This window comes from Enhydra lutris, unplaced genomic scaffold (assembly GCF_002288905.1).
Source record: "Enhydra lutris kenyoni isolate GAN:26980312 unplaced genomic scaffold, ASM228890v2 scaffoldscaffold72, whole genome shotgun sequence".
Taxonomy (NCBI): domain Eukaryota; kingdom Metazoa; phylum Chordata; class Mammalia; order Carnivora; family Mustelidae; genus Enhydra; species Enhydra lutris.
Window position 1 is genome coordinate 4188170 of NW_019154156.1, and position 27086 is coordinate 4215255.

At 37.2% G+C, this 27086-nt stretch overlaps 1 protein-coding gene across 3 annotated transcripts in view; it reads right to left on the minus strand.

Moving 5' to 3' along the window:
* LOC111159979 (inositol 1,4,5-trisphosphate receptor type 2) overlaps window positions 1-27086 on the minus strand; it is a 490010-nt gene that overhangs the window by 270988 nt on the left and 191936 nt on the right. For all 3 annotated transcript variants that reach the window (XM_022522705.1, XM_022522706.1, XM_022522707.1), the window contains exons 25-28: window positions 25068-25233; window positions 23833-24006; window positions 287-376; window positions 44-169 (exon numbers count right to left, since the gene is read on the minus strand). In XM_022522705.1, coding sequence (XP_022378413.1) covers window positions 44-169; window positions 287-376; window positions 23833-24006; window positions 25068-25233 — 556 coding nt within the window. The remainder of the gene's footprint in view (window positions 1-43; window positions 170-286; window positions 377-23832; window positions 24007-25067; window positions 25234-27086) is intronic.

Sequence of the window (27086 nt, forward strand, 5' to 3'; positions counted from 1 at the left end):
GAGATCATATCAAAATAATTTTTTTTCAAAAGAAGTAACTAACCTTTTCATAGGGTATCTTCAGAAGATCCAACACCACCGAATGAGCTCCCATATTTTTCAGTAATCGTTGATGCTGATTCCGACACTTTTTATTCTGGACACAGAGTTTACTTAGTCTAATCAAAATCTTTAAAAAGAAGAAAATCATTAAATGTAAGGTCTATAACATTAACTGTAATACACAAACAAAAGTCACTTGCCACACAAATACAACCCCATATGAAAATATTTGACATGGACTGACCTCCTTCACAATCCAGTAGTTATTGCTCTTATTGCTGTCAATCTGAGGTTTCCTTGTTCCATCCTGCACTGGACTTAAAATGCTTGAGTCCTAAAGTAAACACAAGTATATATTTTTATCCCATGCATAGCTTCGTAAAAAATTTATTTTGTAGTAAATAATAAATGTTTGATAATTACTTTGTAATTTGTGATTCAACTTAAATGTTTCCTTCCTTTTTTTAAGATTTTATTTATCTATTTGACAGATAGAGATTACAAGTAGGCAGAGAGAGTGGGGGAAGCAGACTCCCTGCTGAGCAGAGAGTCCAATTTGAGGCTCGATCCCAGAATCCTGAGCTCATGACCTAAGCCAGAGGCAGAGGCTCAACCTACTGAGCCACCCAGGTGCCCCTAAATGTTTCCTTTGTACTTTTTTATCCCATAAAAAGTTCCTTGGCTTGAGGGAGTCAGGCAAATTACCATTTCCCAATAACAACCAAATTACAAGATAGATGGTATTACTAATAATTAATGAGTTAAGTAAAAAAGGAAAAGTTATTACACATAATATTAGCAATGTATTTCCCTATGCTAAATATACCAGACATATCATTGCTTTATAGAGCTGACAGGAGAAGGAGTAGTAAAAGTCCAGGGGATAAAATAAGTAATTTTGGGGCACCTGGGTGGCTCAGTGGGTTTAGCTTCTGCCTTCGGCTCAGGTCATGATCTCAGGGTCCTGGGATCGAGCCCTGCATCGGGCTCTCTGCTCAGTGGGCAACCTGCCTCCTCCTCTCTCTCTCTCTGCCTGCCTCTCTGCCTACTTACGATCTCTGTCTGTCAAATAAATGAATAAAATGTTAAAAAAAAAAAAAAGAAAAAAGAAGTAATTTTATCATCAGGGTTAAACTATAGGGGGAAAAAAGGTGAAGAAGAATATCATAACAGCTGAAAAAAACATTTCAGGGATGGAATGTAAGAACAGTTTAACCCAAGAATTCTCTACCAGATTACCATGACATCCTTAAGAGTCATGACTTGGGACCAGCCAAGCATGTACAGAACCATGAAAATGAAGAAAGGAAAATAAAATTTAAATTAAAATTTTAAATTACTAAATTGATAAAGCTTATTAAGAGATCCTGAAATGCCAACAACATTTCACTGTAACAACCATTATCTGTAGCAGTACAATAAAAAAACAAATATAGAGAGTGACATATTTTAAATATCAACTCTTATAATTACTAAATAAAAATAAAACACATTGGAAATAATTTAATGCATGAGCATTTATGAAGACTTAATACATGCCTGGTACTAGACAAAGGTGAGTGGCTCTAAAAGAAATAGGATAGGGGCACCTGGGTGGCTTGGTGGGTTAAAGCCTCTGCCTTCGGATCGGCTCATGGTCCCAGGGTCCTGGGATCGAGCCTCACACCGGGCTCTCTGCTCAGCAGGGAGCCTGTTTCCTCCTCTCTCTCTGTCTGCCTCTCTGCCTACTTGTGATCTGTCTGTCAAATAAATAAATAAATAAAATATATTTTAAAAAGAAAGAAGAAAGAAATAGGATACGTGGTCATTTCCACAAGAAAATTACAGTCTAAGAAAATAAAGATTTGAACTGAGCAGAATTACTATTCAGAGAGAGAAAGGGAGAATAGCTCTAGCTTTAGACAGCTTTATGAAGAGGTCAAGTAGAAGCCAATGTCTTGAAAGATGAAAACCATTTATTTATTTAAGTATGAGAGACAGGAGGAGGGACGGGGGCACTTGTTAGGTAAAGAAGTCACTTTAGCCAAAGGTCCTGCAGAAAGAGCACATATAATAGTGTATAGAGAATGGTAAGAAGAGCCAGAGCATGTTGCAAGAGAGAGCACGAAGCAGAGTGGGACCTGATTGCTTTCCTGATTTAAAACATGTACAAAATAGCATGGGGATGAATGTTAAGTCCAACTTGAGTCAAAAACACACTGAACTCCTGACTATATTGACGGTATTGAGCTCTCACAGTTAAAGAGGACCCCAATCTAAGCTCAGGGAAAAGTAACAAAAACATGCAAATCCAATCAATGTAATTTCAGTTGTCCCAAGCTGTTCCTATGACAAATCACAAAATTAAATCAAACCAAGGAAAAGAAAAAAACTGCCCATGCTAGTCAAAGAATTCTGAGTAGAGAATCAAGGACTCTCCAGGTAGGAGAGTGGGCTGACCAGTACTGACCCATCACCACTCCTTAGCAAGCTTTGTATTTGTCTTTGCTTCTGTTCCAGGCCAATACTGGACCCAAGATAGAAGCCTCCAATCCCAATGCAACCTTAGCAAATAACCTCCCCTACCAATTTACAGAGCATATGAACATTTCCTCTTTTCCACCTGCAAATTCAAGTACCATCCACAAACTTACCACCCCTGCTATGTTTCAGAGGGAAAAAAAAAAAACAAAAAAAACCAAAAAACTTTTGATTAATGTATTTTTCAAATTCCACCTCCTCTGCCTCCTCTCCCTGCTTCATCTCTATTTCCTATGCATGAGTAGTTTCTGCTGTCTACTGATTCTTTCTCCTCTTTAAAAATATGGCTAAGTTGAGGTCAACCAAGCATTTTTCAGTGATATTGCCCATCCTTGGAAGGAGTCATGCATCTCAGCTTATGGCCCCACTAGATTTCTCAAAAGAATACTCTGTACCACAGTGTATTAAAATTGATTTATGTGCCAATGACTCATAATCACCAAAACTTCCCTTAGCATCTGATTCTGTAGTTCGCTATCATTTTCCTTAAGCCCCACTCTCTTTGTTTTATCGTGCCATTGATAGTCTTCAAAATTACTCTATCTTTCTGACCACCTTGTCTCTTTTACTCAACAGAAATGGAACTGTGAAAAGTAAAGACCATGAACGCTGAAAACATTCCTAATGTTACTATGGGAGTCCAGGGTTGTGTCATCTATCCATCCTAGGAAATGCTAGGAGGGAAAGGAAAACCGTCCAACCTCCACGGCAGGTAAATAAAAGAGAAAAAGGAATGCGAGAGATTGCCTGTGAGACAACAAACACTAAGTGAATCCTAGAAAGTTGTAGAAGAAAGTGTAAGCTACATATCTAAGAGAAGCCAGTGCAGTACAGGAAGGAGCCCAAGTGCTGATACGAATGGAAACTATTTAGATGGAAAAAGACAGCAGGTTGGAGAATGAGACAAACAGGGTTTCTATGTGATGACAAAAATTATTGATGAGAAGTAGAAATTGCAAAACCTAGAAATATAATGAAATTTCCTTTTTCTGATCCCAAAGGTGGCAGTTGAAATTTTAAAAGGCCATGTTCATTTTTTTTTTTTCTGGAAGAAAAGAAATATTAAAGAAAATCAAGTTTGTACTACAAAACAGGATTAAGATATGACTAAGTCTAAAGATTGACAAAGCTCCTACAATGGAAAGGAGATGTTTCTTGATATATGTCACCTTTAAAAAAAGTCAGTTGAAAACACAGGCAAAGCTTTGGCAGATATATTTAAGTCTATTTTTCAAACAATGACCTGAAGATAAAGCAACTGTCTTGCTTTAAGAAAAGTCATCTTGGGCAAAATGTACTACATTACAAAAAGCTATGCTCTCTAGGTCAGCCCAGGGGAAGATACAGACAATGCTAAATTCCATAAGTATGGGAATTATGAAGAATAATTATTTTAATTTAATATTGCCAGCAGTCAACAAAAGGAGGCAGCACTGGAGAATTCAATAAGCCGCCCCATTCAATTTCAGAAAATAATTCAATGTAATTAAATGGAACAAAAATATTAACCCACAGAACATCTGGATGATTCCAAAGCAGATCAAGAGAATTTAAGAAAAATGTAAACTATGCAATTACAGTTAGGTTTCATTTTCTTCTTTTGATGCCAAAATGCTCTAAGTAAAGGTATTCCAAAAGCTTTCCTCCAGAAAGGGCAAAAATTGACTATATTTTTTATATTCTATGTAACTTTGATCTTAGGTCAGTGGCCAAATCTACAAAGCCCTGCCTTCATTTTCATGTCAAAATATTAGTAAGGAACAAAATGCAGAAGTATAACTTATGCAGAATTCCAGAGCTGAGTAGACTCGTAAAAAAATGCATAACACTGGGGCGCCTGGGTGGCTCAGTGGGTTAAGGCCTCTACCTTCGGCTCAGGTCATGATCCCAGGGTCCTGGGATCGAGCCCCACATCAGGCTCTCTGCTCGGTGAGGAGCCTGCTTCCCCCTCTCTCTCTCTGCCTGCCTCTCTGCCTACTTGTGATCTCTGTCTGTCAAACAAATAAATAAATCTTTTTAAAAAATGCATAACACTGAGAATGGTGCCATGCATGCAGTAGGATACAACTGAATTATCCTTTTGACAACTGTGATGAAGAATCAATATGGCACTCCAAAAGTATTTGCACTTTATTATAATTATTTCCTGTCATCTGGAAGAATTTGAACTTATTTCTTCTAATGGAATATGGGAAACCACTTAGTTCAGTGATTTCATAGAGGCAGCTAGATTTTTAATTGCATAGCATCTACTGTGACATAAACCAGTAGGTTTAGAAACCATAAAGCAAGAATGGTCTAGAAGGATTTAGATATTTCTAGAAGAGTCTAGAAATTGGATGGGTAGCAGAGTTCTAGGCAGAGACTCAAAGAGTGAATACCTAAACAAATACTTGTTCAAAATATAGCTACCCCAAATTTACTTTGAGTCAGTCAAGCAAACATTTATAGCAATAGCAAAAATCATATAGGGAAGTGATACTGTATGAGCTATATGGCGAACTAAATATTGGCACCAATTAATGGGAATCTGGCTCCTTAATTTCAACAAGGGCCATCATGCTTATTAAAAAAAGAAGAAGAAAAAAAAGGACTTTTTAAATCCCAGGATGTAGAACTGCCTGCATCCACAGCTGCATGATTAAAATAGCTCAGTGCATGTCTTCTCTTTGTCCCCACCCCAGTGAAGTTAAAAGATGTCCTTCCTCAGCAATGTTGTCAAGTCAGCAAGTCTGCCAGGCATTCTGCTCTCCATCTCTGTCCCTTGCCTTTTCTTCCTGTAACCATTATTTAACTCAGTTAGTGGCATCACTTACTAACTACCATTCTCCCAACTTTGGATGTCAAATCCCTTCCTTCCCCCTTCCCACCTTCTTCCAAAACATGAAAGAAAATCCAATAATCGGTCTTTTATATTTGATTCTCTAATCAGATTATAATTTAGTTGAAGCTCTTCATAACAAATGTCACCTCCTTCAGACAACCGAATGATAACCTCACTATGGAATGATATATTTTTTTCTCTCCCCCATCTAAGACTAACATCACATCCCAGTCATGTAGGAAGCTACCTAGAGGGTCGCAGACCCCTAAAATCACCCTAAGTCTACTTATCTGACCTTGCACGTAAAGGTAATTTGGACAACTATGGGGTCATGGTTGACAGTTTCTGCTTGCAGATGGCATCTAAGGCTGCTTGAAGACTTGGCCCAAGATCCACACTGTGCTGAAGAGGTGTCCACCATTACCAGCGATTAACTTCCCTCACACTTCCCTCAGTTCAAGCCCAAATAGTTTCCCTTCTAGAGAGTAAAAACATATTCTTAACCTGACCCTAAACCTATTTTCCTTTCCCTTTGTCCCAAGACAAATACAATATTGGCATTTTCTGGCTCACTTGACATCATTTTAATTAGTATTTGATGATGTTTAATCGGATGTCCTAGAAAACATCCTAAATCTCCTCAGCCATCTATATCCCTGATAAATAAGGTACCAAAAAAGGGTATGTGTCACTAGATTGTATTAGAGGGATATTAGGAAAACAGGAATATATTGATGATGGGTATGTTTGAGGTAAACTCATAGTTGTTTTCATAAAAATGCAACAGGAACCCATTATAGTACAGCAATGTCTAATACTTTTTATAATACTTTATTTATATAATATAATATAACATATAATACTTTTTATGTAATCCTTACCAGTATTATATAAAACATAGAAAGGATAGGCAAGCCTCTAGTCAGCAGGGTGACACAGAATAACAAAGCACCGTACAGGAAATGAAAACAGCAATATAATAGAGCCCTTAGAGACTATGTCCACTACCCAACATGTTAGGCAAAAGAAGCTTCCCCACTCACAATCATATCACAACACTCTCTGAGACAGCTGTGAGAAGGGGGCAGTCCATATAGAATGGAAGAGAAAGCCATCAGCACCTTCTTTCAGACTCCCTCTTTAGCAAGAAATCACTACAGAAACGTTGACGCCTGGTCTAACAATATCTGCACACTCTGATGTAACTGAATCAACTTCTAGAATTTTCTTTTAAGCCACCTGCTGAGGAAAAGAAACCATGATAGGAACTTAGAATCCTCACTAACAATTTACATTAGGTTGAGAACAAATGGCAAACTGAAGAAAAAAAAATTTAGTGAGACAGTAACTGTTCTTGAAAACAAGAAGAGAAATACTAAGTTTATAGTAAAACAGCATTAATTTTAAATGGAAGCCCAAAGGACAAGAAGGGAAAAGATTATTACAGTGGAAGTAATTTAAAGAAACAAATTCAGGAGATACAAGCATTACATTTAAGAATTTGCATGACAACCAAATAGAATGAGGATATGTAAAAGTAGAATTTGGCTCAACACCAAAAATTCGTTTTCAGAAGTATGTCTTGTGAAAGGACTTATTTTTGTGACACTCATCTATAGCAATCACCTCCTGTAGCATTCGCTCAGAGGCAAAGGACAGGGATATGTGACATTATATAAACAAATGAATAAATATACAATGAAGTCTGGGGCAAAAAAATTTTAAAAAATGGAGATAAGAAAATAAATTTCAGAAAAGGAAAATTCAGGAAAGCATGCTCCAAAATTAATGGATAAAAATTCTACATGCAATGACCACAGTGTTCCTCACTGATCAGGTCATGTAGGAAGGTTCTGCCTAAAGCACATGGATTCCATCTAAACCAAGCCATAAAGCTTAGACATTCTACCAGTTGCTTTTGTCGAGAGTTAGTCAATCATAAGTTTTGCTAAAGAAACAAAATTTTCCTTGCTGTGCAGAATCAAAGTACTAACACTCAGAAAATCAGTTTTCTTTGCGGATATCCTTCTAGAGGATCTGCCTTCTTGCTTGCTTGCTTGCTTTATCAAAGGAAAAAGATCAGAAATGGTGGGCAAAGAGTGGAAACCAGTTTTTGCTTTTGAAAAATAATAGCATGGGGCACCTGGGTGGCTCAGTCATAAGTGTCCGACTCTTGATTTTGGCTCAGGTCATGATGTCAGGGTCATGGGATGGAGCCCATGTCAGGCTCCATGCTGGGCATGGAACCTGCTTAAGATTCTCTCTCTCTGCCCCTTCCTCCCTGCTCTTGCACTCTCTCTCTCAAAAATTAAAAAAAAAAAAAAAAAAGTAAAACATTTTTTAAAGAATAATAGCATATTGAGGTAACAAAAATCATGAGACAAGGAAGGTACATCTTGAGAGAAATAAAGAAAAAGCAATGGAGGGGAGGGAAGCAAAGAAATGGAGGGAGAGAAGAAAGGAAGGGATTAAATTCATTCTCTCACCAAAGTAAATCTGCAGAAAATCCAAATGCCTATGAGGAAAGTTAATGCTAAGAGAACAAGAAACCTCAATAATGAGAGTATATCATTCCCAGTGAAATGCAAACAGTCAAGAAATCTTCAAGGACTTATAAGTTTGTTTAAAATAATCACAGAGATAAAGTGAGGAATAACGTATCTCATGCCACGTGGCTCCCTCTGTGGTTGCCACACGCCCAGGCTGACTCCACAGCACCACTTAGCATAGATCAAGGATAGGTTCATTGGGAAAGGCAGAAACTACAAGCCAAGCACCAGCAAGAGAAGGCAAGTGTCCCCCATCCTTCTGTACTTCCACAGTAGGTGCTGGGTGCTCTGCCAAACACCGGTATGGGTCTAGATTTTTGAGTAACTGCTCCTTTCTCTACCTTGTGGCCACTTCTGATGGGGCAAGTGCGAGAACAGCCTACCAACAAAGGTACACACAAACTGTTGGGCACTAGGCTGTGGATTCAGGTGCCCATCGTTTACAGGAATTTATCAAGAACACACCTGGGGAGCCCATAGAAATTGGACAGCTCCTGCAGCTGAGTGGAAGCCACAGATCCCATCAGAAGCCAACCTGGTGTACAGCCTCTCAGAAGAGAAGACGCTGCCTCCCACACTCCCCACGCTGACCCCTACAAACAGTCCAGCCAGCTTACTGTCTGCACAACCCAGAGTGAGCCCCCCAGGGACATTTTTCAGTTAATTCTGTTCCTTACATTGCAAATCCATGAAAACAACACCACCACCACCAACGACAACGAAGTGAAGCTGAGCGGGCAGATATGAATCTAGAATGCATGTGTGTGAACAAGAACAAAGCGGAAACGCTGAAAACGAAAAAATAAATAAATAAATAAAAACAGTCCCTGAGGTAAAAACTAGATAGACAGCTCAAACATTAGACTCTAGATCAGTGACACATTCAGTAAGCTTTTTAAAAAGAAGCAGGCAAATACAGGTGGGTAAATAAATACAGAGATAGAGACCTACCGATACAGAAGCACTATTGTTGTGAAGAAAAATTAACAACCAAAATAAATAACATGAGCGGGAACTTCTCTTAGGAGTGCGATGATGCCCAAGTGACTGCTTCTGAGCCCTAAATGAAGACATGGATGAACATGAAGGGCAATCCTGACTTAGCCCGTTCAGATATGATTCTCTGAGTTAATCCTTCCTTCCTATAGTTAGAATTCAACACCTATTTGTTTTTTTTTTTTTAAGATTTTATTTATTTATTTGACAGACAGAGATCACAAGCAGGCAGAGAGGCAGGCAGAGAGAGAGCAGGAAGCAGGCTCCCCACTGAGCAGAGAGCCCGATGCAGGGCTTGATCCCAGGACCCTGAGATCATGACCTGAGCTGAAGGCAGAGGCTTTAACCCACTGAGCCACCCAGGCGCCCCTGAACACCTATTTGAATGTGATGAATTAATAATACCAAAGATATTGTCAACTTGTTATACTCCAGCCTTTAATGTTTCAACAAGGGTGGTATAGTTTTTTAATGCCCTGGAAGGTAAGTTTAATAAAAGAAAATATTATCATATACAATAGGTAGTAAGGCTCATAGATGCTAGGGAGGCAATGGGCTTACCAGATGACCAAATCCATCCCATCCTCCTCCATACATATACATGTATGTATATATACATATATATGATCAACTATAGTAATAGGATATTATAGTTATTACTATAGATATCCTATAGTAATAGGATAATTTTGGATCATATGGTGAAATTGTTAGTCTTAGTAAATAAATAGATTGTCCATTCCCATTTATGCCCAGAGTAAAGAGAACAGAACACTGAGGAAACAAAATAAAACAAAACAAAACAAAAACTTTATCTTATAGGAAAAAAATTTTTATTACTAAGATGAAGAGTCACATTTTTAAAAATCACATTAATGTGGGGCACCTGGGTGGCTCAGTGGGTTAAAGCCTCTGCCTTCAGCTCGGGTCATGATCCCAGGGTCCTGGGATCAAGCCCCGCGTCGGGCTTCTCTGCTCCGCAGGGAGCCTGCTTCCCCCTCTCTCTCTGCCTGCCTCTCTGCCTGCTTGGGATCTCTGTCTGTCAAATAAATAAATAAATAAATAAATAAATAAAAATCTAAAAAAAAAAATCACATTAATGTTATCTGGTCTTCTGATATCTAAGCAGGCACAAAGTTAGACCATTATGATCTGTTTTAAAACAATGCTAATTACTCTGTGTTTAGAGCCTTTGTAAAGATTTCCTAAACAACAAAGGATTATTATCTGTGCTGGCCTGCTAGAGTGCTGCTGCCCACTACTGGCTATTGCCATTGACATTGTGACAGCTTTCATCCTGTTTACAATACATTGTCACTATCTATGGCAGTTGGTTCATTGCAAACCGTAGATTACTTGGTCGTGTACAAGTTAGCAACTTTATAGCTTCTCACTTTTTTCTCTTTACATTAAGCTATTATTAAGTATACCATTCTCCTGGCCTCCCAGTCTACCCATCTATGTATATTTCTATGGCTGCCACCCTAGTACATGCATGGATAACCTCACACCTCCATTTAAGCAAGAGACCCCTAGTTGGTCCCCACCTTTAATCTCTTGATCTGCCAGACTATATTTTCTAAGATAGTATACTCACCTCCCAACCCAAGAATTGTCAGAGGCTCCCAATTTCCAGATACTTCAAATACAAATCACATCTTCTTGGTGAACTCTAATTCTCTTTTTATTATTCTTGAATAGATTAGCTAACTAAATCCTCCTGACCCTTCAGAATAGTGAAGCCTTCTCCAAGTGCTCCAGCCCACACAGACTCCTCCCTCGTCTCACCACAACTCAGTATTTCATTAGACATTCTGGCATATTATTTTCTACATGTTCATTCTTTGAGGGCAAGAGCCATATCTTGAACATTAGATATGATTACAGGTATCAAAAGGGAACAGGAAGGGAAGTGGGAAGTTCAGGTGTGTACAAAGCCTTACATAGGCATGGTGGTAAAGGAACCAAAATCATACTTTACGTAGAATGTTCAAAAGAAGGATTTTGCTCTAGAGAGACACACAGCAATCAAATAGAGGTGGTTTAGCTATGGTCTACATTGCCTCAAACCTAGCATCAGTAAACAGACATTAAAAGGATAAACATAGGGCGCCTGGTTGGCTCAGTGGGTTAAGCTGCTGCCTTCGGCTCAGGTCATTATCTGACGGTCCTGGGATCGAGTCCCACATCGGGCTCTCTGCTCAGGAGGGAGCCTGCTTTCCTCTCTCTCTCTCTCTCTGCCTGCCTCTTTGCTACTTGTGATCTCTCTCTGTCAAGTAAAAAAATAAAATCTTTTAAAAAAAAGGGGGGATAAATATATGGGCTCAAAATAAGGAAGAGTCTCTAAAAGTTTATTCTTTTTAAGATTTTATTTATTTATTTTTGCCAGAGAGAGAGAGAATGAGAGAGTAGTGGGTGGGGGCAGAGAGAGAAACAGACTCCCCACTGAGCAAGGAGCCCAATGCGGGACTCAATCCCAGGACCCTGAGATCATCACCTGAACCAAAGGCAGATGCTTAACCAACTGAGCCACCCAGGTGCCCCAAGTTTCTAAGAGTTTAAAGAAAACTTAAGAACTGTCAAATATGATAAAATTGAATTGCAGAGAAACCCCTCCAAGTATATAGCATCTAAGAGTAATAGATAAAATCTTTCAAATGTTCCTTTTTAGTTAAAAAAAAAAATCCTTTTTTAGTAAAGAAAAAGAAGTAAACAAAGGCCAGAAACATAAAGATTCACCAAGATTCACCAACATTTCCAAGCAGTAGTCAAGCACTAAATTCAAGCAGGGCCGACCTGGAGGGCATCCATCCATATCTGATAACATGGATACTGAGTCTGAAAATGTCCCACACACACACAATGGAAAGGAAACAAAGCCTAGGTCCCAAGCAAGACAGAGTGCTGATTAGACTCTGCCTGAGACCCAGGAATCCTTAGAGGAGATGCCCAGAAAAAGATGTGGCCCACAGAAGAACAAAGGGCTACCCAGCTTAGCCTTAGCTTGGTCAAAGCCAAAAAAAGAGAGAAGAATTCTCCTGAGTGCCCATAGGACAAGACCACTTTCACTTAAGATTTGGGACCAGAATTCCCACTAATAAAGGGGCCTCAAAAGTCCCAAGCCAAAAACATTGTTTAATACAGTTACAAAAAATATAGCAACCCAAAGTGCCTCACAGAAGTAAGTGAAATTTTCTCTGGATTAAACATAAAGCTCAGAGGAATTATACATATAAAGTTACAAAGAATATAAGTTCATAATACTTTTTTTAATTAGTAACTATCTAAGTAAACACATTTCCACAGAACCCTGCAAAGAGTGGCAAACTTAAAAGTGCAAATGGCCCAACTATTACAAAACAGCTACATCCTAGATAAAGAACCTATCTTAAGTACATTTCTGGGCTCACTGAAAACAAAGGAGGACTCCAAAACTCCACCTTCCATCTACCAAAAAAAAAAAAAAAAAAGGTAAGCTGAAACCAAATCAGAACTCTAAGCTTCAAGGCAACGTGATAAGGTTTTCTGAAGCTAAATGCCGGTACTGGCAACTCAGACATGAAGTCTGTTCTAATCTAGTGTCAAATTCAGGGAACTAAACCTGAGACTCCTGCCTTCAGACAGATAGAGGAGAAGAAAGCATCATGGTCTCAGGCTAGCAGTGACCCCTGGCAATAGGCCAAGGTCATCATAAATACTCAGAAGGAAAACATGCCCAATTTCAACCCCATGTCCTAAGTCAAAAAACATAAGAGTCCAAAACCAACATTTGAATATTTATAGCAGCATTATTCATAATGGGCCCAAACTGGAAGCAACGAAGATGTCCTTCAGCAGGTGAATGGGTAAACTATTGTACATCTAACAATGGGGTGTTATTCAGTGATAAAAAGAAAGGAGTTAGCAACTTACAAAAGGACATACAAGAACCTAAAATGTGTACTGAAAAATGAAAGAAGCCAGTCTGCAAAAATTATATAAACATTAAAGCATACAACATTCTGGAGAAGGCAAAACTATAGAGACAGTAAAAAGACTAAGTTGCCAGGACTCGGGGTTCACAAGGGAAGGACAAAGAGGTGGAGCCCAGAGGATTCTTAGGGCAGTGAAACTATGCTGAATGGTACTGTACGTGACTTATACAAAACCCACGGAATTGTACAACACAAATAATGAAACCTAAAGTAAATTATGGACTTTAGTTAATAGTAATGTATCAATATTGGCTTATCGATTGTAACAAATGCACCGCATTAATGCAAGATGTTGATAATAAGAAAACGGGGAGAGTATTCAGGAATTTCTTGCACTCGGTATACAATTTTTCTCTAAAAATAAAGTCCATTAAAAAAAGGTATGAGCTCATAATCAAAGATGATCAAATATTTAAGGCATCAGCAACATGAGAATTCATAAAGAATTCCCAAGTACTTCCGATCCTGGCATTATTATACACAGTCTGTACAATAGCCATATGGAATTACAAAAATTGGCAAGCAACAAAATGTGATCAAAAAAATGACCAGAAAGATTGTTTTAAAAATCAAATTGCAGGGACGCCTGGGTGGCTCAGTTGGTTAAGCAGCTGCCTTAGGCTCAGGTCATGATCCCAGCATCCTGGATCGAGACCCACATCGGGCTCCTTGCTTGGCAGGGAGCCTGCTTCTCCCTCTGCCTCTGCCTGCCATTCTGTCTGCCTGTGCTTGCTCTCTCTCCCTCTCTCTCTGACAAATAAATAAAAAAAAATCTTTAAAAAAAAAATCAAATTGCAGGTATGAAAAAATATAATGACTGAAATTAAAAAGTCAGAAGGTAAACTGCAGATAAGACAAGTTGAAGGGAGACACATATGAGTCTAAAGAAATTACTCAAAGTCAGCACAAAGTCCCAAGTATGGAAAATATAAAAAGGAAATTAACAGATATTGAGGCAATAATAAGGTTTAACAAACAATGAGTTTGAGAATTTAAAGCACCACTATGCCACACACAGCAAACTTCTCAATAGCAGCCACAGAAGCCTGAAGACATGAAATATTATCATCAGAAGTGGGAGAAAATACTTTTCAACTGATAAGTTTTTGCTCCCAGTAAAAAAATAATTTTAAATTTAGAGGCATCAAATAAAGTAGCCAAAAAACGTGTCAACTATGCCCCCCAAAAAAAGGAAAAAAAGAAAAAGAAAAAAAACCAAGTGCAAGAAAACCAAACTAACAAAAATAGCCTTAGAACATATAAAGTAAAAATTCATAAAACTACAGAGGAAAATGTATAAACCTACCATTGTAGTGGAAAATGTTAACAAATTCCTCTCTCAGCTATTGATACATCAAGAAAACAAAAATATTAATAAGTAGATAAGTGATTCAAACACAAGAAGCTTGACTTACTAGCCATATACAAGGAACCTTTTACCTGTTCGCATTCTCCTCAAGTCCACATAAAACATTTACAAAATCTGATGCTATTTGAGAAGCCAAAAAGCAAGTCTCAACAAATTTTGGAGAACTGATGGCATCATAACCACATTCTCTTGCCACAAGTTAATTAATTAAGACTTCAATAACAAAAAGGGATAAATTTCGTCTAGACATTTGGAAATTTAAGAATTCACTTCCAAGTAATTCTGGGAGAAGGATGAAATCATAATGGAAATTTTAAAATATCCAATATTGAACAATAATATAAAAGGCATTTGTCAAAATTTGTGGAACACAATTCCTTAGAAGGAAATTATACCACTAAATTTTTTAAAAGTCTGAAAAGTGTGTCAACATAAAAGGTTACAGTAGAATAAATATAATAAAATAAACCCAGAAGCTCACCAAAGCCAAAAATAGATTCATTAAAAAGCATGAATAAAATATGGGCAATGCTGGTAAGATGATATGTGCGTGACATTACATATTTGTCAAAACCCACAGAAGTCTACAACACAAACAGTGAAATCTAAAGGGTCAAAATAAGAAAGTTAACACAAGTAAAGAGTATCAAGAATAAGAAAGAGGTCTCAGGGCACCTGGGTGGTGTAGTTGGTTAAAGGTCTGACTCTTGGCTTCGGCTCAGATCATGATCTCAGTGTGGTGGGATCCAGCCCCAAGCTGGCCTTTGCACTCAGAGTGGAGTCTGCTTGGGACTCTCTCTCACTCAGCCCCTCACCCACTAAAATACATAATTAAATCTTTAAAAAAGGGGATGGGGGGTCCTGAAGCTACAGAGAACAGAAATTTTAAAAGATAATGAAAGAACATGAACAAATGTACGCCAATAAATTTGAAAACTAAAGCATATGGCTAGAAAAATATACAGCAAACTGACTCAAAATAGAAAGTCTGAATGAATTTATAACCATTAAAAAAATTGTATCAGTAGTTAAAATCTTCCCTCGAAATAAATCCAAGGCCCAGGCAGATTCACGGATACATTTTATCAAACATTCACAGAATATATATCTAAACATATGCAAAGAAAGGGGAAGATCTTGCAACTCATTTTATTATGAACTTAGTCTAACCCTGTTACCAACATGTGACAGGAACAGTATAACAAAGGAAATTTACAGGCCAATCTCACTGACAACATAGATGTAAAATCCTAAACAAAATATCAGCAAACTGGATCTAGCAATGTAAAAATTATCAACAAGATAAATTTATTTTAGAATGCAAAGTTACTATGGTAGAAGCTCTATTTATGATTCTTGTTATTAACATTAGCAGATTAAGGGGGGATGGGTGAAATAAATGATGGGGATTAAGGATGAGCACTGGGTGATGTATGAATGTCGAAACTAGTATCACACTGCATGTTAACTAACTGGAATTTAAATGAAAACTTTTTAAAAATTAGCAGATTAAGATTAAAGAAAAATAACATAATCTTGATAGATGTATAAACTGTGTTTAAGTAAAGTCAATAACCATGCATGGTAAAAATTAGCAAACTAGGAATAGAAGGGGACTTCCACAATTGATAAAGGGTATCTACAAACACAAACGGACAATAAACACTCTATTCAATAGTGAAATATTAAAATCATTCCCTTTAAAATATGAATCAAGACAAGGATACCACATCTATTCAACATCAAACTGGAAATTTTAACCAATACAACCAAGAAGAAAAAAAAAAGAAATAATAAATGAAAAGATTGTACTCAAGTTTGAACTATAGCATCACCATGACTTGAAGTCAAAAATATTTTTAATTTTAGGAGGAGATAAACATAAATTGGTAAGACCTAGCTAACTTGTCCATATAAGATTTAGCTTAATCTAAAATGGAAGAGGAAGTGAAATGGCCAATAAGCCTATGAAAATATGCTCAAATTCACAAGCAATCACACAAAATCACAACAGAGAAAATACGTCAATTCACCCAATTATCAAAAATGGAAAAGTGAGAAAGTCAGCCATCATGAGGATATGGGGCTACAGAACTCTGATGCAATACTGCAGGGAGTGTCACTTGGTCTTCAGAAAACAAGTAGCCTTATTTGGTAAAAATAAACATTCTAGATTTTTTTTTTTAAAGATTTTGTTTATTTATTTGACAGAGAGATCACAAGTAGGCAGACAGGCAGGTAGACAGAGAGGAGGAAGCAGGCTCCCCACTGAGCAGAAAGCCTGATGCGGGGCTCGATCCCAGGACGCGGAGATCATGACCTGAGCCAAAGGTAGAGGCTTAACCCACTGAACAACCCAGGCTCCCCCATTCTAGATTTTTTACACCTAAATGTATATCCTGAATAATCTCTTTTCGTATTTGAGGATAGTTGACACACAATGTTACATTCATTTCAAATATACAACACAGTGATTGTACTTCTATGGAGAAGTACCATACATCATAGTACCAAGTGTAACTACCATCTGTCACACCACACTATTACATTATCATTGACTATGTTCCCTATACTGTGTTTTTTATTCCCATGACTTATGCACTCCATAACTGGAGACCCGTATCTCCTATCCCTCTTCATCCAATCTGCCCAATCCTCACTACCTTATCCTTTGGCAACTATTAGTTTGTTCTATTTATAGGTCTGATTCTGCTTTTTGTTTGTTTATTCATTGATTGTTGTTAATTCCACATATGAGTGAAATCATATGGTATTCATCTTTTTCAGTCTGACTTAATGCCCGTGGCATGATATCCTCTAGATCCATCCATGCTGTTGCAAATGGCATGATCTCATTCTTTTTTATGGCTGCATAATATTCCCGTGTGTGCACACACACACACACACACACACACACACACTCACATACACGTGCATACACACTACATCTTCCTTATCTATTCATCTATCAATGGACACTTAAGTTGCTTCCACATCATGGCTATTGTAAATAATAGTACAATAAACTAGGCTAGCATATACCTCTCTGAAGTGTTTTCATTTTCTAAGGGTAAATAGCCACAAGTGTAATTATTGGATCATATGGTATTTTTATTTTTCATTTCTTAAGGAAACTCCATATTGTTTTCCACAGTGGCTCTACCAATTCATATTGTCACCAACAGTACACAAGGGTATTTTTTCTTCACATCCTTACCAACACTTATTTCCTATCTTTTTTATTTTTAGTTAATCTGACACATGTAAGGTGGTATCTCATTGTGGTTTTGATTTACATTTTCCTGATGATGAGTGATGTTGAACATCTTAATCATGTTAGGTCATCTGTATGTCCTCTTTGGAAAAATGTCTATTTAAGTCCTCTGTCCATTTTTAACTGGATTATTTAGTTTTTTGGTGTTAAGTTGCATAAGTTCTTTATATATTTTGGATATTAACTGCTTATCAGATATATCATTTGCAAATATCTTCTCCCATTCAGTAGGTTGCCTTTTTGTTTGTTGATGGGTCCCTTTGTTGTGTAAAGGCTTTTTATTTTGATGTAGTCCCAATAGTTTATTTTTGCTTTTGTTTCTCTTGTCTTGGAAGACATATCTAGGGAAAAAAAATGTTGCTACAGTGATGTCAAAGAAATTACTGGGTTTTCCTCTAAGCTTTTTATGTATTCAGGTCTCACATTTAAGTCTTTAACCTGAAGAGTCTCTTAAACTTGTTCATCAGGTGGCATACAAAAGGTTTTAAAGCAGCATTGCTTTTGGTAGCAAATATTCTTTAAAAACACTAGCACTGTAAAGAATGAAAATGACCATTAACAGTTAATTAGATAAACATGTGCATAAAGTGTAAGGCACATTCTGCAATATATATTAGAAAAAAATATATGAGTTGCAGTTACACATCAGCAAGGAAGGAGGGCAAAAATACATCCGAGACACTGCAAGTCAATCAATGTGATACAATACATTAATAAAAGAAAGAACAAGAACCATATGATACTCTCAATAGATGCTGAAAAAGCATTTGACAAAGTACAGCACCCTTTCTTGATCAAAACTCTTCAAAGTGCAGGGGTAGAGGGTACATACAACAATTTCATCAAAGCCATCTAAGAAAAACCCACATCGAATATCATTCTCAATGGGGGAAAACTGAGATCTTTTCCCCTAAAGTCAGGAACACAGCAGGGGTGTCCATTATCACCACTGCTATTCAACATAGTACTAGAAGTCCTGGCCTTAGCAATCAGACAACAAAAAGAAATTAAAGGCATCCAAATCAGCAAAGAAGAAGTCAAACTATCACTCTTTGCAGATGATATGATACTTTATGTGGAAAACCCAAAAGAATCCACTCCAAAACTGTTAGAACTTGTACAAGAATGCAGTAAAGTGTCAGGATATAAAATCAATGCACAGAAATCAGTTGCATATCTATACACCAACAACAAGACAGAAGAAAGAGAAATTCAGGAGTCGATCCCATTCACAATTGCACCCAAAACCATAAGATATGTAGGAATAAAACTAACCAAAGAGGCAAAGAATCTGTACTCAGAAAACTATAAAGTACTCATGAAAGAAATTGAGGAAGACACAAAGAAATGGAAAAACATTCCATGCTCATGGATTGGAAGAACAAATATTGTGAAAATGTCTATACTACCTAAAGCAATCTACATATTTAATGCAATCCCTATCAAAATACCATCAATTTTTTTCAGAGAGATAGAACAAATAATCCTAAAATTTATATGGAACCAGAAAAGACCACGAATAGCCAGAGGAAGGTTGAAAAAGAAAGCCAAAGTTGGCGGCATCACAATTCCAGACTTCAAGCTCTATTACAAAGCTGTCATCATCAAGACAGTATGGTACTGGAACAAAAACAGATACACAGATCAATGGAACAGAATAGAGAGCCTAGAAATAGACCCTCAACTATGGGTCAACTAGTGGTCAACTAATCTTGGTCAACTAATTGGTCTATGGTCAACTAATCTTCGACAAAGCAGGAAAGAATGTCCAGTGGAAAAAAGACAGTCTCTTCAACAAATGGTGTTGGGAAAATTGGACAGCCACATGCAGAAGAATGAAACTGGACCATTTCCTTACACCACACACAAAAATAGACTCCAAATGGATGAAGGACCTCAATGTGAGAAAGGAATCCATCAAAATCCTTGAGGAGAACATGGGCAGCAACCTCTTTGACCTCAGCCACAGCAACCTCTTCCTAGAAACATCACCAAAGGCAAGGGAAGCAAGGGCAAAAATGAACTATTGGGACTTCATCAAGATCAAAAGCTTTTGCACAGCAAAGGAAATAGTCAACAAAACTAAAGGACAACTGACAGAATGGGAGAAGATATTTGCAAATGACATATCAGATAAAGGGGTAGTATCAAAATCTATAAAGAACTAATCAAACTCAACACCCAAAGAACAAATAATCCAATTGAGAAATGGGCAGAGGACATGAACAGACATTTCTGCAAAGAAGACATCCAGATGGCCAACAGACACATGAAAAAGCACTCAACACCACTCTGTATCAGGGAAATAAAAATCAAAACCACAATGAGATAGTCACACCAGTCAGAATGGCTAAAATTAACCAGTCAGGAAATGACAGATGTTGGTGAGGATGCGGAGAAAGGGGAACCCTCCTATACTGTTGGTGGGAATGCAAGCTGGTGCAGCCACTCTGGAAAACAGCATGGAGGTTCCTCAAAAAGTTGATAATAGAGCTATCCTATGACCTAGCAATTGCACTATTGGGTATTTACCCTAAAGATACAAATGTAGTGATCCGAAGGGGCACGTGCACCCGAATGTTTATAGCAGCAATGTCCACAGTAGCCAAACTATGGAAAGAACCTAGATGTCCATCAACAGATGAATGGATAAAGAAGATGTGTGTGTGTGGGCGGGGGGGAAATATATATATATATATATATATATATATATATATATATATAATGGAATACTATGCAGCCATCAAAAGAAATGAAATCTTGCCATTCTCAATGATGTGGATGGAACTAGAGGGTATTATGCTGAGCGAAATAAGTCAATCAGAGAAAGACAATTATCATATGATTTCCCTGATATGAGGAATTTGAGAGGCAGAGGGGGGGTTTATGGGGTAGGAAGGAAAAAATGAAACAAGATGGGATCAGGAGGGAGACAAACCATAAGAGACTCAATCTCACAAAATAAACTGAGGGTTGCTGGGGGGAGGGGGCGTATGGAGAGGGTGGTGGGGTTATGTACATTGGGGAGGGTATGTGATATGGTGAGTGTTGTTAAGTGTGTAAGTCTGACGATTCACAGACCTGTGAATTTACCCCACCCCGGGGTAAATAATACATTATATGTCAATAAAAATTTTTTAAAAATCCAAGACAGACTAAATAAAATATTTTTCATTCTTTTTTTATGTTTTAGAAACACAAATCCTTGTGGCAACAACTGTTAAGAAAAGCAAGGAAATGAACAGAAACTCACAATAATGGTCTCATCCAGCATACAGGGAGGAATCCCAGGGACTCCCTACTAGTAATATTCTATTTCTTAAGCTATGTGTTCATTTCAATAGAATGTGCTACCTCAAGAGTTACTGAATTTGCCATCACAGAAGTTCTGCTATGAGAAACATCTCACTCATGTGAGCTATTTAGAGAGAAAATAAGTATCAGACAGGAATTGGACTTCATACCCCGATGAGTATAATTTAACTCTGAGATCTCGTAACTCCATACCCATCATGGAGCAATATGTTGTACATAAAAACCAATAATAATAACAAACAGGCACTGACTACCAAATTTGGCAGACACTGTCAGTTGCTGACCAACAGCTTTTCGTTGTTCTTCCTTGATAGCAGATTTCAGTTTTGTTCTACTATCTAGCCTTTCCCCCATGTAATTCAGGGGTAGGTATTCTAGAGCTTGAGGGTTATCCTTTACTTAGGCTAAATTAATCTTATAATCCATTGGTTTAGAGGTAAACATATGGCCCTGCTTTGGACAATGAGACATGAGATAGATTCTACTAAGGGATGCCTGGAAAAGGTTTCCTTGTTCCTATACAGGACACTCAGAAATGGGTAAAAAGGCATAGATATTCTTTTTGGCATCGTTGTATATAGATGTAATGTCCAGGATGCTGCTGCCATGATGCACCCATGAAAAGATCAGTCTCAAAATTAAGTCTATTGGTCCATAGTGACCACACTGAGAAAATAAATTAATTAAAGCTGGAGCCTTACTTCTTGACTTGTTGGTAAATAACATATTACCTTGTTCCTTATATTTTCCAACTGAAGTTGTATTAACTGACATGCCATGTGCTCAATTTGCTCATCTGATCTAGTATTCTCATGATCTAAGTACCATTATTACATCCGCTGAATGAATATTTTTAAAAGGGGGGGGGGAGTAAAATACGTTACCCAAAGTCACACACATACTTAGTGGCATCTTCTAAGGAATCTGATGTCAAAACCCATGCTCTTAATGCCCTATCCATTCAACGCCATCGTCCTTTGGCTGGAAGGGCTAAGAAGAAAATCCTGAGAGATGTAAGTGTTCCATCATCCAGCCACGTGCTTTTCAGGTGTGAGTGAATGGTGGTAGAGCTGCAGCGTTGGCAGCAGCCAAAGCAGCTTCTAGACCTCTGAATTGTACCTATGACTGTTTGACCTTGAAGTCAACAGTCCGGTGGCAGCCTCCAAACTGTACTCCTCCATACTTTCCAAAATTTAATTCCTTGTATTAAATCACTTCCTGGTTCAAGTACCTACAATCATTACCATTTTCTGAATGGATAAATACTGTATACAACAAAGAGTAAATAAATCCCAGCTTCATTGACTTATATTCATCTCAAGTATTTAGAAAAATGAACTTATAACCCACGTGGAATGCAGTTTTGTTTTGAAGGTAGCCACAATCAGACAACTTATTCATCTTCTTTCTTTAATCAGTACAAATTGCTTATTAAACCACTCTGGGGATACTACAGATATACACTGATAGAGGCTCTTTTTCCACTTCGTTAAGAGATTAGGAATTTAAACTACAGACAAGGGACTAAATTCCTGCATGGAACATCTCATCTGTACTCTTACATGACTTTTTTTTTGCAAACTTTTACAAAGAACATTTTCCTATGGTTTAGAGTCGTTCTTTATTTTTTAAAATGCAATGTTCTAAAAGGGGAAGAAAGATTGTTTATTCTCCAGAAGATGAGCACAGCATGTATCTGCAAAAGAAGTATTCCAGCTTTGTAAAGGCATAACACATCTCTTAACATCTTTAAATATTATATCAGAAATTGCCTTCATATATTAAAGAGCCTGGAACTTATCCTCAGGAAGACCTGGGTTAAAATCTCAGTTGGGTCACACAGAGCTATTTGATAGGGAAGAAATCCTTGGGTTTTCTGAGTTTCAGTTGATTCACCCTTAGAAATGTGATCTTTCTAACTCTCTCCAAGGTTTGTCATAACATTTAAAAAGAGATACTGTGTATGAAAATGTCTGCTACAAGATGATGTGTAGCAAGGACTACCTAAATGTTAAATGTCCTCTTATTTCTTAAATATGCTGTAGAAGAACTCTTTATCAACAACGACAAAAGAGCTGGTCATGAAACAAATTTATATGGAGTAGGAATTCTACATTCTAATAACTTATATTATAAAATCACAGAAAAAAGTTACTAAAAGATTAAGTTAAAAATTTTATGCAGATTAGTGGTAAGTAGTCCTGAGACAAGGAAGAAGTAGTAAACCACCAGATGAACTTCCCTTTGGGACTTTTCCACATTTTGAGGACTGAAATTATCTCCTACTCTGTCTTTACCCTTCACTACACAATATTTTGGGTATTCTAACAAACAGAAAAGCTGGGGTACGTAAACCTCTCTGAATAGTCTACATTCCTGCAGATTAAAAAACAACTAAATAAAACACGAGACAGGAATTTAAGAAACAATATTATATCAATTATGATGCTATCATGGGCTTGCAAAGTATTACCGCAAAAACATGGCTTTAAAAACTTTAAATGGTTATTTAGTATTTAGTGAAATGTGAAAACAATAACTAATTAACCCACCAAAAACTAATACCTATTCAACAGAAGACTTAGGATCACCATCTTACCACTCTTTGGAGTAAATACAGACCTTTGGTATTTTCATGCTGGCATTAAAGCATACTGCTCCATTTCACTATTTTTACATATTGTATAAGGGTAAGCAGTAAAGAAAGAAATGATTTACAGATTGGCAATAAACAGTCACATTGAATGATAACAACAAAAATTCACCTCTTTATAGGTCTATGCTTAAGACCTATGAGACCTACAAGAATTAACCAAAATAAAGGCTTATGGAGTTAATTCATTTGGCAAATGAAAATTATATGCTCCATTACTCAGAATAAAATTTTTCTTTGTGAATAATTTTGGCTATGGGGCCTGTGATTAGAAGATATTGTTTGGATTACTTCAAAATATATCTTGAAAACAAACCTCAATGGGTTCTTCACCACCTTTTACTTGACTTTCACCCATTTCTCCATTCTCATAGCTGCTGCTCTTCTCAACCCATAACTCAGATTTTTCCACCGTTAGTCGAAGCTGGTCTAGATCTGCCTTGATTTGCTTGTAGTTATCTACATCTTGATTGGACACCAGCAATTGCACCTGGAAACAGAAGAATTTGAACCCTCAGTTTACTTATGGAAATTCCTTAATTCCTATTTTACTGATGTTAAAAAATCCCAAGCTTTTAACAAATGTGTTTCAGTTGAAGTTTAATATTTCTATAATATTTATGGATAGTTTAGATGTATATTGACCATGAAAACTTACCTGGAAGTATCTGTGAACACAATCTAATATAGTCATATGTTATAAAGAATTATATATTTTTAAAAAGTGAACTCTATCAAAGTGCTAAAGAGTAGTTCAAAAGAAAAGATACCTTAACTCTAATTTCACTGCTAAAGTTAATTTTTCCCAAGACTCTATCTGAAAAGAGGTAGAAATACAGAAATAAGTAGAAGAAAATTCTGATATGGTCTAAATTTCATGTTATAAACTTTTATTATAATTTTTTTGTATTACATGATATATATAAATTATGCATAATTATATCTATTTGTATACTTACACTTACAATTATTTCATATTTTTTTATTATTTCATATTTTAATATATTCTTATAAAATGTCCTTAACGAAGATCAACGCTTTATTAAATGCCATAAATATAGTGAAACACACATGTAAGCAGTTAGGTATTATTCACCAATAGTCTCAAGATTGATGTCATTCGGATGACAAAGAAAAAGATTAGATCCAAAACAGTTACTTTCTTTGGTATTTACACATTTTCAATCACCAAATATATATTTCTGCACTACTGCTTGTCCCATCCAAATTTATCAGTAAAATCTGGTGTCAAAACAATAGCAGGGACAACAAAATTCTTAGTATGGTATTATCCCCCAGTGCCTTCCTAAATCTTTATGCCTGTCATTTATGTTAAAGATATTAACCGAAAATCATTTTGTGGGGAACTCTTTCTAAAATAGATCATGTCTTGGCTTAAGACAAGGCCACATCTGTCTTTAAAAATAGAAAATGTCTCTACGAGAAGACACACAGTCTCATGAACTCTGCAACTGTGAAATCAGGTGGAATGTTATAAACAATATTTTCCGAGTATCTGCTGTGGCCCCAGTGAGGGCTCCCCAGTCTTACCTGTTTAAACGCCTGTAAGACTTCTGCTCTCTGGCTGAAGTGCTTGAACAGTAGCTGTAGGGCTCCTGAGAGCAAAGGAGGGTAGTCATGCATGATCAGATGAATGAGGACACGTAGAAAGGTCCTGCCTCCTTCATCATCAAGTTGAACTGGATTTTTCTCCTTTCTATAAAACAAAAAATCATTCTAAAATAACTTATATTTACTCCTATGTGGTTAAAATTGTGGTTAAAATTGCATATACATTCTAAGTTATATCATTCTCCCCCTCAAAGATGAAATGTAAAAAGGAAGATCATTTTACCTTTTTTCCCCTCATGTAACTGATAAAGAAACAAAGCACACACACAGAAAGAAAGAAAGAAAGAAAGAAAGAAAGAAAGAAAGAAAGAAAAAAGGAAACTTGGGTTTGTCCATGAAAGCAGGGATGACCAACCGTCCCCATCTGCCCAAGGCTGAGGGCAATCCCAGGCAGAGGACTTTTCAGGGCTGGCTCTGGGAAAGTATCAGGTGAAGCAGGATGAGTCCCTCACCTCGACATAAACAAAAATAATTTTGGATCAAAAACGGATCCAAAAAAATCTCAACTCTAGTATTGAAAAGAAATACTAAGATGGATGTACAGAAACAACTAACTTTCGGGGCGCCTGGGTGGCTCAGTGGGTTAAGCCTCTGCCTTCGGCTCAGGTCATGATCTCAGGTTCCTGGGATCGAGCCCCACATTAGGCTCTCTGCGCAGCGGGGAGCCTGCTTCCCTTCCTCTCTCTCTGCCTGCCTCCCTGCCTACTTGTGACCTCTGTCTGTCAAATAAATAAATAAAATCTTTAAAAAGAAAAAAAAAAAAAAAAGAAACAACTAACTTTCTCCAGAGCCCTAGAGACCTCTCACCAACAGGTGATGAGCAGCAAGGGAGGACAAGGGCATGGGCACGTGCACGCACATCCATGCGCACACAGCCATCACCAGAGCCACTCTCTGTGCTTGGTATATTCAGATCCCGGGCAAGACTGCACGGGATAAGAGATCCTTTTTTTTTTTTTTTTTTTTTTTTTGAAGTTTAGAAAGCTTTTGTCTTCTTCTTATGTCCAATTAGCCAACATATGATACATCGTTAGTTTGTTATGCAGCGTTCAATGATTCATTAGTTGCCTATAACACCCAGCGCCCATCACAACACGTGCCCTCCTTAATACCTGTCACCCAGTTACCCCATCTCTCCACCCCCCTCCCTTCTGTAACCCTCAGTTTGTCTTAAGGTGAAAAATCATGCACTGATTTATTGTCTCTTACTGGAAATAATGAAATACTTAAATAGGAAAACACAACAAGAACACCAACAAAAACTGTCAAAACAATATAAAAACAAAGTTAAACCAAATGTCCACTAGAGTTTAAAAAAAATCCTTTTGGGTTCCCTTCTTCATTCTTGTTTGTCTTTCTAACCCAAGAAAATGCAACAAAGGGCTTGGTGTGAAATTGTTTAGGTTCTCATGGCAAATGTGTAATAGAAATGAACGCAAGAAACAATAATTTGTAGCTTAGACACCTTAGGGCTTTTTTTACTTTTCCTTTTTACTGCTATTAGTTTCATTTCTGAAAAAGAAAGAAACAACTTAAAAACAATAAATGTCAGAGTTTCTGAAAACAAAAGAAGGTAGTCACACCAGAGATATTTTGTTTCCTTTAATCATGGATATTTCCAACTGGCAGAAAATAGCTTTATTTCTCACAAATGAAGTTAATGATAACATTGAAAGAAGTCACTTTCTTGCCTCAAATTTCTCAGATGCAGGAAAGCAATGTTTTGCAAGACACAGTGCTATTTATACCAAGGGACTTAAAGGGCATCCGTGTGCTGTCATTATTTGAGGAAAGAAAAGCAAAGAATTCAGGGGAAAGTTCAATATGCTGATCTCATCTCTCTCGTCTTTTCCCCCTGACCTACCTAAAGAAAAGCTATGCTTTCTCTTCTACAGTAAATTAGCAACTTCATTTCTGGCAGAAATTATGTTAGCAACA